Source organism: Neoarius graeffei, chromosome 15 (genome assembly GCF_027579695.1).
Source record: "Neoarius graeffei isolate fNeoGra1 chromosome 15, fNeoGra1.pri, whole genome shotgun sequence".
Classification (NCBI taxonomy): Eukaryota; Metazoa; Chordata; class Actinopteri; order Siluriformes; family Ariidae; genus Neoarius; species Neoarius graeffei.
Window position 1 is genome coordinate 52,288,032 of NC_083583.1, and position 12,428 is coordinate 52,300,459.

General features: G+C 41.5%; 1 protein-coding gene across 1 annotated transcript in view; it reads left to right on the plus strand.

Annotated features, from left to right (window-relative positions):
• Positions 1-12,428, plus strand: part of mpv17l2 (MPV17 mitochondrial inner membrane protein like 2) — a 33,491-nt gene that overhangs the window by 18,071 nt on the left and 2,992 nt on the right. Inside the window, exons 2-4 of the mRNA XM_060940560.1 lie at positions 3,887-4,048; positions 9,400-9,476; positions 9,691-9,819. Of these exons, the coding sequence (XP_060796543.1) occupies positions 3,887-4,048; positions 9,400-9,476; positions 9,691-9,819 (368 nt within the window). The remainder of the gene's footprint in view (positions 1-3,886; positions 4,049-9,399; positions 9,477-9,690; positions 9,820-12,428) is intronic.

Genomic DNA, 12,428 nt, shown 5'->3' on the forward strand with positions numbered 1-12,428 from the left:
TTTCAAGTCTAGGTTTTAAGTCTCAGGGCATAATTAAACAATCATCTGGTTCTTACCAGGTCTTAAAATTAGGCAAATCCAACCTCAGATGACGTCCTCACCCTGTCATTATTTATTTAACACAAAGTAAGCCAAAAATGTAATAGCAGTGTGTGGAAAAATTAAGTACACCCTTACTGCTTCCATAGAAATTATGAAGGCAATTAGCAGCCAGGTGTTGCTGATCAAATGAATTTGATTAATTGATGATCAGCAAGGGTGGCCACCTCTTAAAAAGCAGAAGTTTTGGCAGTTTGCTGGTCTGGAGCACTCAGGCGTATGTTAACACAACGCCAAGGAGGAAAGACCTCAGCAATGATCTCATAGAAGCAATTGTTGCTGCACATCAGTCTGGGAAGGGTTATAAGGCCATTTCCAAACAATTTGAAATCCATCATTCTACTGCGAGGAAGATTATTCAGAAGTGGAAAACATTCAAGACAGTTGCCAATCTTCCCAGGAGTGGACGTCCCAGCAAATTTACTCCAAGGTCAGATCGTGCAATACTCAGAGAAATTGCAAATAACCCAAGAACTACATCTAGGACTCTATAGGCCACAGTTAGCATGTTAAAGTTCATGATAGTACAATTAGAAAAAGACTATGCAAGTATGGCTATTTAACCTGTCACTTAGCTCTGGCACCCTCCCTGGTGACTGGAAGCTGGCTAACATCGTACCCATCCATAAAAAGGGCAACAAAACTCAGGTTGAAAACTATCGACTGATTTCCCTCTTGCCGATAGTTTCGAAGATTCTAGAGTGATGTATTGTCATCAATATACATGATCACTTACTAGACTTAATCAGTGATGCACAGCCAGGGCTCTACACTAACTTTTTTTTTTCAGGAGCACACGTGCTCCTAAGTTAAAAATTTTAGGAGCACAGGGAAAAAAATGGGGGCACAAGCACAAGTAGGTTTTCATTTTAAAGGTTTATTGCAGCGCAAACCTTAGACACACCAACACATAAAACGCAAAATTCAATTGAGAATGAATGAATGAACAAACAGTAGCTAAATAGAGAGCAGAGCTCAGCAGAGCTAACAACATCAAGGACAGCTCCCACCCTGGCTCTGAGTTCTTTGACTTGCTGCCCTCAGGAAGGTGTTACAGGTGCATCAAAGCAAGGACCAACAGACTCAAAAACAGTTTTTTCCCACAGGCCATAACCACCTTGAACAATTAGCCTTTTTCACATTACGTCACTTGCAGGGGAACTCGTATCCGTTTTCAGCCTTTTGAATGGAAGAAGAGGTATACGGCGGCAACATATGTTAACAAAACTGTGTTATTCACAGATAAGATTGATAATAATATTGCGCATTGTTGTTTATCATTATGTATTGTTAGCGACCATTCCAGTCACCTATCTGCCTTGTTTTGGAAAGGAAGTTTACTGACTTTCTATGGTTGCTACTTGTTAGCCAGCAGATTAGCATGCCGCCTCTTCTTCCATTCAAAAGGCTGAAAACGGATGTGAGGTTCTTCTGCAAGTGATGTAATGTGAAAAAGGCTAATTACATGCACTGACTGATGCCACTTCTGGCAGGTGCAACAATGCACCACCAAGGACCTAAAAGGACAATATTCTCACACTTACCTGATACAATGCAATACTTATTACAGTGCAACTTTTTAGTTTTTATAGCTTTTGTATATTTTATATTTATATTTCTACACTTTTACATCCATACCCAATACAATGCAATACCAAATACAGTGCAATATCCTGAGTTTTGTAGCTGAACTGAGTTTCTATAACTAATGTGCAATTAACATCTGCAACTCAACACGCCCAGTTGTGTATATATATTCTTTGTTTTTCTGCTGTGTTGTGACATGCACCATTTGTATATACTGTACTGTATATTATTTGTTTTTCTGCTGTGTTATGTTCCCATCTAAATGTTTGCACTGGGGTGTGTGCTTTCCATCTCATTTATATAATTTTCCCGCACCTTCTCCCATCGTTCTAGCTTTCTTCACTACACTTTCTTCCTCGTCTGTTCTTTTATTCTTGTTTCCACCATCATTGCTTTTAAAAAACGCTGTTATTCTCTGCATAGCGAATATATTTCTCAGCTCGGTCCGAACTAGCTCTCAGTTATCTCTCAGTTGAATGATCTGATGAATCCCTAAAAAGCACTTTTCCCACCTAATGCCACACCCACAACATACAACCGTGGGAAAGAGGGGCAATCACAGAAAGATGAGTAGAAAACGGGAAACGTTACGGGGGATATTTATTGTGATAGTAGGCTATTGTAGCGTCAGCACAAAAGCACCAGACTCAACTTTAACTGAAAGTCTTATTCAGTAGCCTAAACTTATTCAAGCTACAGACCGAGAAGAATAAAAATGCTGAAATCTCATGTCCCGGTAAAACGCATTAGCATGGCAGAACGGCAAAAAAAAAAGTAACTTTTTCACACACCCCGGCTACCGTGGGAACCACCGCAGTGCAAGACAGAGGCAATGCACGCAACTACAGACAGGGAGCAAGGCGCAGGCAGATCACACACGTACACGACACTGAACACACACACAACAATACAGGCCGTTACTCGTTACACTATATTAGGTAGGCTATCCAGCGCTGGATTTACATACTTTGCAGTTTAACGTTTGATACATTTTAGAATGTTAAACTCGTCGCGTCTGTGCTCAGTGCTTTCCTAAATTGTCGGCCACAAGAAGCCCTTGCACGAATGCGCGTTTTTTTTCGTCATTCGCATGCCGAAAAATTCGCTTGCAAATGCGAGTGAAATGTGCACAATGTAGAGCCCTGTGCACAGCATGGCTTTCTACCAGGGAAGTCTTGTACTACACAACTCATCGAAGTGCTCGAGCACATTGGAGTTCTCCTGGATGCTGGAAAGCAGATTGATGCTGTTTATTTGGACATGACCAAAGCTTTTGATAAAGTGAACCATGCTGCTCTGATTAGAAAGATACGCAGTTTTAACATATCGGGAAACCTCCTTAAATGGCTGGAGCCGTATCTTGCCAACCGAAGACAAAGGGTAACTGTCCTTGGGCTAACATCTTCTGAGAAAACTGTTACATCTGGAGTTCCTCAGGGCTCAATTCTTGGACCTATCCTGTTTTTGCTGTATGTAAATTACTTGCCTGACATCGTAAGCAATTCCAAGTGCGCCGCATTTGCTGATGACACCATGATCTTCAGATCACAGGGCTGACACATAGACACAGACAACCATTCACACTCACATTCACACCTACGCTCAATTTAGAGTCACCAGTTAACCTAACCTGCATGTCTTTGGACCGTGGGGGAAACCGGAGCACCCGGAGGAAACCCACGTGGACACGGGGAGAACATGCAAACTCCGCACAGAAAGGCCCTCGCCGGCCACGGGGCTCAAACCCGGACCTTCTTGCTGTGAGGCGACAGTGCTAACCACTACACCACCGTGCTGCCCCGTCAGAGGATTTATTTATTTATTTTTTTATTGTGTCTTGATTGGTAAAACCATGTAACTGGAAGAGGGTGTACTTTCTTTTTCACATAATTGTACATTAAGAAAGAAAAAATGGACCAGATCTTGTTACTGAGCAACCAGAAAGCACTACTTCCTCTGTCCTGAAGACTTTCCTGTAGCACAAAATGAACTATTACAAACTGCTGACACCCGAGACGCCGTCGATAAATGTGAAACAAACATAAATTATAGGCTCGTTTTTCTTACGTGTCCAGGTTATTTGTTTAATTTAACAGAAAGATACAGTGGCTTCGTTAGTGTGTTCAGTTTAAAATTGTATTTTTAATTGAATGAAATGTCTGTTTTGAAATGTATGTTCAAGCTTTCCTACGTTCCCCAGGGCGCATGTTTGCAGTTGGATGTACAATGGGACCATTTCTGCACTACTGGTATCAGTGGTTGGACAGGATTTATGCAGGAAAAATGGTAAAGACCGTTGCCAAAAAAGTCTTGATCGACCAGCTTGTTGCCTCACCACTTTTTGGAGCATGGTACTTCATAGGTATGGACCTGAGTTTGTGTAAAATCCTGACATATTGCATGTTATGAATGTACTTGAACATAACCATATTCATTCTCAGTCAGGGAAATAAACTAAGTTTTGGGTGGTTGTTGTTTTTTTAACTGTGTCAATATATTACTAGGGATGCATTGATACCGATTCTCATCTCATTATCTCTAGCCGCTTTATCCTGTTCTACAGGGTCGCAGGCAAGCTGGAGCCTATCCCAGCTGACTACTGGACAAGTCGCCAGGTCATCACAGGGCTGACACATAGACACAGACAACCATTCACACTCACATTCACACCTACGGTCAATTTAGAGTCACCAGTTAACCTAACCTGCATGTCTTTGGACTGTGGGGGAAACCGGAGCACCCGGAGGAAACCCACGCGGACACGGGGAGAACATGCAAACTCCGCACAGAAAGGCCCTCGCCGGCCACTGGGCTCGAACCCGGGCCTTCTTGCTGTGAGGCGACAGCGCTAACCACTACACCACCGTGCCGCCCAATACTGATTCTGTTATCGGGTAATGTTTGAAAAACATTCTCTGATACCAACATTTAATATCGTGTGTCAGTAGGAATGATTAGCAAATCAGCAATCTGAATGTACTTCATGTGTAATGATGGCGATTGAAGAAACTCTGAATGCAAACAGTTTATCAAGAAGAAGGACTGCAGTGTCTTTTTTTCTACAATGCAAGTAGCCTGATAAAGCATTTTAAGGCAACTTTAATAGACCCAAGTGCACAGAGCAGTTAAAAAATAAGTGCAAGGTGCCATGAATAGTGTTCACACAGAGGTATTAGCGAGCACGGAGCGGTGAAGTAAACACGCTGAGAAAGTCAAGTATGAGAGCAGTTTAGTGTGTACACTTTGCTCATCACTTATGAGGGTTCTTCAAAAAGTTCTTGGCCTCACTCCCATTTTGGGGCATCACTGTATGTATTCATCACATGCTTGTGAAATTCCTCTCTGCATTTAACCCATCTAAAGCAGTGAGAACACACATACCCAGAGCAGTGGGCAGCCATGCTAACAGCACCCAGGGAACAGTTGGGAGTTAGGTGCCAAGGCTGTCCCATTAACCTAACCTGCATGTCTTTGGACTGTGGGGGAAACCGGAGCACCCGGAGGAAACCCGCACAGACATGGGGAGAACATGCAAGCTCCACACAGAAAGGCCCTCGCCGGCCGCTGGGCTCGAACCCAGAACCTTCTTGCTGTGAGGCGACCGTGCTAACCACTACACCACCGTGCCGCCCATAAAGCCTTTTATTCTACCTACATTCACTGGATATGAGCAATCATGCGCTCTGATTGGCTACTCTACTACTAGGCTATCAGCTCATATACCGTGAGTAGAGAAAAACAAAATGGCAGCGTGTTGCTGAACCAACCAAGGACGAAATAAAAACTCTACTCGAAAACAAAACCTCAAAAAATACAAAAAAAAAAAGCAACAAAATATGGAATGAAAGTATTTGATGGTAAAAACTTATCTTTTTTTTCAAGAATTATTATTATAATAGCATATTTTCACAAATTGCTATTGTCATTTTGCCAATTTGTTCACATTCTTCATCTTTTAAGCATTAAAATTTGTGGAATTTTTCTTTTAGACTGGTTCAAAAGTTCAAAGAAGTTTGAAAATTACAGAACTGAAATGTCCAAGGAAGAATTAAATAAATGTCTAAAGATATTCTATACCTCGACACGACATCAAGATGGCACTTTCTACAAAAAAAAAACAATACTAAAGTCAATTCATGCAGACGTCGATAGGTTTTTAAGAAGTCCGCTTGAGTGGAAATGATTTTGTCAGACATTTTGTGTAAAGTTTTTATTTATCGAATTTGCAAAAAATAAAAAAAAAAATGCTCTGTTTCTCAAAATCCAGTGAATGTGGAGAGAATAAAACAGTTATTCCACTCAATCTCGTCATACATGGCTTATAGCCAACTCGGTGCTACACGCTTCATCGGCTGTCAGCTCACGTACAACTCGATTTCGTGGAATAACTATTAAATATCACTGTCCACAAAAACTCAAATTAAAGACGCAATCAAATAAGAAAGGAGAGGAAAGCTTCAAGCTGGCGTGATGTTTCTCCAGGACAATCTGCCCATCCATACAGCACAGGTAGCAGAGGCAGAAGCAGCCAGATGTGGCTTTGAACTGTTGCCCCATGCATCTTACTTACCCGACCTGGCACTATTTGACTTCTGTTTCCCAAACTGAAATCCCACTTGCATGGTCACCATTTTCAAAGCGATAATGAAGTCATCCATGCTGTTGAGGAGCTTAAGATGTGACCACCTTCCACAAAAGAATAGTGAAGCTTGAACATCAGTGGAGCAAGTGCATTGAAGTTAAAGGAGACTATGCTAAACAGTAGGTCCCCTATGGGTACATGTGGCTACTGCTTATTAATAAAATATTTTCTGATACCACATCCGTACAGTAAATACAGCATATATATATATATATATATATATATATATATTATATAATGAGTGATTCCACGCTTATGGGTACTGAAATGGGGACATGAACTTATTTTTAAAAATTCACCTAAAACCATTTCTTTTTTTACCATCAGGTCACAAAACATGTAATCTTTAATGAATGATATGTTCAAAGATAACTTAAATTTTCTGAGATGTAATAAAAACATATTTATATGCCAAAGTCAAGCCTATGAGTTCCAAAATGATGTCTGTTCCATTACTTCTGTTACGATTGTCCATCTCGCGTCTGTTACAAATTAATTACAATCTAGCTATATACCATGTTAATCTTATTGAAAGAATGTGTATGTTTATTCTACTACACATGTTTATTCATTATATTTGCTAAAACATCACCTTCCTATGTTTCAAAAAGTAATTCTACATTGTTAAAATTGAGAATATATATGTCCACAACACTTCTGTTACGTTCTGACTTTGGCATATAAATATGTTTTTATTACATCTCAGAAAATTAAAGTTATCTTTTAACATATCATTCATTAAAGATTACATGTTTTGTGACCTGATGGTAAAAAAAGAAATGGTTTTAGGTGAATTTTTAAAAATAAGTTCATGTCCCGGCGGCACGGTGGTGTAGTGGTTAGCGCTGTCGCCTCACAGCAAGAAGGTCCGGGTTCGAGCCCCGTGGCTGGCGAGGGCCTTTCTGTGCGGAGTTTGCATGTTCTCCCCGTGTCCGTGTGGGTTTCCTCCGGGTGCTCCGGTTTCCCCCACAGTCCAAAGACATGCAGGTTAGGTTAACTGGTGACTCTAAATTGAGCGTAGGTGTGAATGTGAGTGTGAATGGTTGTCTGTGTCTATGTGTCAGCCCTGTGATGACCTGGCGACTTGTCCAGGGTGTACCCCGCCTTTCGCCCGTAGTCAGCTGGGATAGGCTCCAGCTTGCCTGCGACCCTGTAGAAGGATAAAGCGGCTAGAGATAATGAGATGAGATGAGTTCATGTCCCCATTTCAGTACCCATAAGCGTGGAATCACTCATCACTCATATATATATATATATATATATATATTTTCATTCATTCATTCTATGAGGCAGTAGCCACAAAAATGAAGCGTAATCCAAAAATCTCATCTCATCTCATTATCTCTAGCCGCTTTATCCTTCTACAGGGTCACAGGCGAGCTGGAGCCTATCCCAGCTGACTACGGGCGAAAGGCGGGGTTCACCCTGGACAAGTCGCCAGGTCATCACAGGGCTGACACATAGACACAGACAACCATTCACACTCACATTCACACCTACGGTCAATTTAGAGTCACCAGTTAACCTAACCTGCATGTCTTTGGACTGTGGGGGAAACCGGAGCACCCGGAGGAAACCCACGTGGACACGGGGAGAACATGCAAACTCCACACAGAAAGGCCCTCGCCAGCCACGGGGCTCGAACCCAGGACCTTCTTGCTGTGAGGCGACAGCGCTAACCACTACACCACCGTGCCACCCCGTAATCCAAAAATGAACAATTTAAAAATCGCAGAAGTAAAATATACCAAGCGTCTGTACTTTATATTATTCTACTCTTACCTCTTACAGTTTTCGAAACTGAAACCTCCAAACCAAAGCTGACACACACACATGCATGACCAAAACTCTTATTTCCTAGAAAAGGCCTGGCGCTAGAGCTCAGTGGTCTCAATACTCTTTTCGACAACTTCGTGTAATGACTCGGAAATGCGTCACATCTACATCACACATGGGACCACTGGCTGAAGAAGGCGAGGAAAGGGGGACGACCTGGAGTATATATTTTAAAACAGGAACGAACTTTCCTTCGGTACTACGCATAAACGCGTCTGAAAGCAATTTCTTTAGTCCATTTATTTCGAATGGTGAACCGAATTGTATACGCTCACTGGTCATTTTAATAGGAACACCTGTATGTGCAGTGTGCAACTGTTGCATTCATTCTTACAACACGATGACATAGTAGCTACAGCCTCTACCACAGAAACGATGCAAGAACAATCTTTCTCCTGTGACGTTTTCTGGGTGAAGCTAAGAACTTTTTGAAGTGCCCTCGTAAGGTACAATTCACCAGACCTCATTCTTATTTTCAATGACTATATTCACTGATAAGCCGATACTCATCTCATTATCTGTAGCCGCTTTATCCTGTTCTACAGGGTCGCAGGCAAGCTGGAGCCTATCCCAGCTGACTACGGGCGAAAGGCGGGGTACACCCTGGACAAGTCGCCAGGTCATCACAGGGCTGACACATAGACACAGACAACCATTCACACTCACATTCACACCTACGGTCAATTTAGAGTCGCCAGTTAACCTAACCTGCATGTCTTTGGACTGTGGGGGAAACCAGAGCACCCGGAGGAAACCCACGCGGACACGGGGAGAACATGCAAACTCCACACAGAAAGACCCTCGCCAGCCACGGGGCTTGAACCCGGACCTTCTTGCTGTGAGGCGACAGCTAACCACTATGCCACCGTGCCGCCCACACCGGTACTCACGCTTTTTATTAAAGAGATGGTTTAAACGCTGTTGTATTATAAATATAAAACTCAGCACAAGGAGGAGTTCATTGCTAGCAGTATATCACAGCAACCAAGATAGCTATAAATACAACGAGTAGCGAAATGCATGTTCTCATCCTCAGACGGAACGTATCGGTGCATCCCTACATATTATTTTCGTATTGTGGTCCAGGGTGTACCGCACCTCTCGGCCATAGTCAGCTGGGATAGGCTCCAGCTTGCCTGCGACTCTGTAGAACAGGATAAGTGGCTACAGATGATGGATGGATGGTTTGTATTGTACTGAAGCCAGTGGTGTTTCTGTACCTGTGTGCGTTTCAGGGATGGGTGTGATGGAGGGTCACGGCTGGCTCAAAGGCTGCGCTGAGTTTAAAGAGAAATTCTGGGAGTTCTATAAGGTCAGATTTGTAAGACTGACCATCTGCTTTCATCTTTCTTTTCTTATCTTTCATATTTTATTTCTTTTAAATTGAATGATTGTTGAAAACTTGAAAAAAACACGTAAACAAAATTAATTAATTAATTAATTAATTAGAAAGTATGAGTGTCAGTTTATGATCTACCTAAGACAGAGATACACGTTTAAAAAGTATTGTATTGTTCCTTCATTAGGTGGACTGGTGTGTCTGGCCAACTGCACAGATGGTCAACTTCTACTTCTTGCCAGCAAAGTTTCGGGTGTTGTATGTAAATACGATTACACTGGGATGGGACACCTACCTCTCATATCTCAAGCACAGGGTAAGCTTTCTTAAGCCCAAATAAGAAATTAGGTTTGTTTCTATACACGTGCTTGATCCTTATTCGTTGGACATTTCAGCAATATCGCACACGCAAGAGTGTCGTTATACTGAATACTGACGATACTGATATTCACTATAACCACACAATGCTACAACAGTTCAGTATAAATAAGAAATGAATATCGTGGCATTTTAGACACAATATGGCCAAATGTTCTGTTTATTTTTTGCTCCGCTTTTGAAAACCGATCCCAAAGAAGCCGCATTCACTCCATAGCACATCAGATAGCTGGCTAGCTACAGTGGTGCTTGAAAGTTTGTGAGCCCTTTAGAATTTTCTATATTTCTGCATACCGTATTTTCTGGACTATAAGCCGCTACTTTTTCCTAGGTTTTGAACCATGCGGCTTATACAAAGGTGCGGCTATTCTGTGGATTTTTCTTCCACCGCTAGGGGCGCTCTAACCGGAAGTAGAATCAAAAATAAGATAGACGAAAAATCAATGCAAAGAAGAATTAGCAGATCTTTAGCAGATAGAACACGCACGACAAATTACTAACTGGTAATTATTTTCAAATCCAGCGAAGATGATTAAAGTGACTTGTGGTTTCAAACACAGGAGAAATGAAGGTAAATAAATACCGGTTATTTTCTCTTGGTTCTGTTCCGTTTTAATCAGCAAAGTTGCTGCCGTGTTAAAAGGCACTGTTCGGAAAGAATCTGTTCAGGTACATACATGTACATTTACAGTACAAAATCGTTCTGTACATGCAGTAAATATCTAATTTTTCAACATAGATATCTGCGGCTTATAGCCCGGTGCGGCTTGTATATCTTTTTTTTATTTTATTTTTTTAAAATAGAGCGGATGCGGCTTATATACAGGTGCGCTCTATAGTCCAGAAAATACGGTAAATATGACCTAAAACATGATCAGATTTCACACAAGTCCTAAAAGTAGATAAAGAGAACCCAGTTAAACAAGTGAGACAAAAATATTATACTTGGTCATTTATTTATTGAGGAAAATGATGCAAAACACTCCAGAATTAACAATTGCTTAATTCAACATGGTCTTAGCTAACTCATGACAACATATAACACTGCAGGTGCTGGAGTTAGGATAATACACTTTTCGAATAGGCCTGTGATTTACGGTTATGGTCAGAAGTTTACATACAGTGATATATGAATGCCATCTTGGATATGAATGTCATGGGAATATTTACGCTTTCAGTAATTTCTTTGAACTGTTCTTTTTCTGTGGCAGAATGATTGTACAGCATACATCTTTAAAAAAAAAACCACTAGAATTTGGTGCACAAGTTTTGATTTTCTTTGGGTTTTCTGAAATCAATACAGGGTCAAAATTATACATACAGGGTCAAAAATTTATATACGCTCACTTAGATTATTAATTCAGAGGTGCTGAAACTTCCAAAATGTCTCTTATCTTGCCAAGGCCGAGGTCTCTTAACTTCCTGTTAGTGAGCATGATTGGCTACAGCTGGTAGCTTCTCTGTGGCTTCATAAAAAGGGTTTGTTTACAGCACTCATTGGCTTGACCAACGCAAAGTAAAATGGGAAAGTCCAAGGAGCTCAGTGCAGATCTGAGAAAGAGGATTGCAGATATGCAAAACTCCGGAATGTCTCTTGGAGCCATTTCTAAACAACCGCAAATTCCAAGATCAGTTCAAACAATTGTATCCAAGTTATTGTGAGGTGTAGTCACTTTGCCAAGCCACTTTGTTAAGCCACTTTGCTTCAAGAAAACCCAAATTGTTACTCTCAGCTGAAAGGAAATTTGTTTGAATGGTCAGGAACAACCTGGGAACCACCATGGCACAGCCCTGCCATGAACATTGTGTTTGGAAGCTGATTGATCACTGTCTACAGTTCAGATCACCATGGACTACAAGGCTGCTATCCAAGAACTAACCCCCTGCTCCAAAATTGACACCATCAAGCTTAACTAAAGTTTGACGCTGACCACTTGGACAAAGAAAAAGCCTTCTGGAGGAAAGCTGTATGGTCAGATGAGACAAAGATTGAGTTGTTTAGCCAACACTGCTGTAATTGATGCAGTATGTGGTTTGGCATTGTCATGTCGGAAAATGCAAGGTCTTCCCTGAAAGAGACGTCGTCTGGATGGGAACATATGTTGCTCTAGAACCTGGATATACCTTTCAGCATTGATGGTGTCTTTCCAGATGTGTAAGCTGCCCATGCCACACGCACTAATGCAACCCCATACCATCAGAGATGCAGGCTTCTGAACTGAGCGCTGATAACAACTTGGGTCGTCCTTCTCCTCTTTAGTCCGAATGACACGGCATCCCTGATTTCCATAAAGAACTTCAAATTTTGATTTGTCTGACCACAGAACAGTTTTCCACTTTGCCACAGTCCATTTTAAATGAGCCTTGGCCCAGAGAAGACGTCTGCGCTTCTGGATCATGTTTAGATACGGCTTCTTCTTTGAACTATAGAGTTTTAGCTGGCAACGGCAGATGGCATGGTGAATTGTGTTCACAGATAATGTTCTCTGGAAATATTTCTGAGCCCATTTTGTGATTTCCAATACCTGTATTGCCTGTATGTGATGC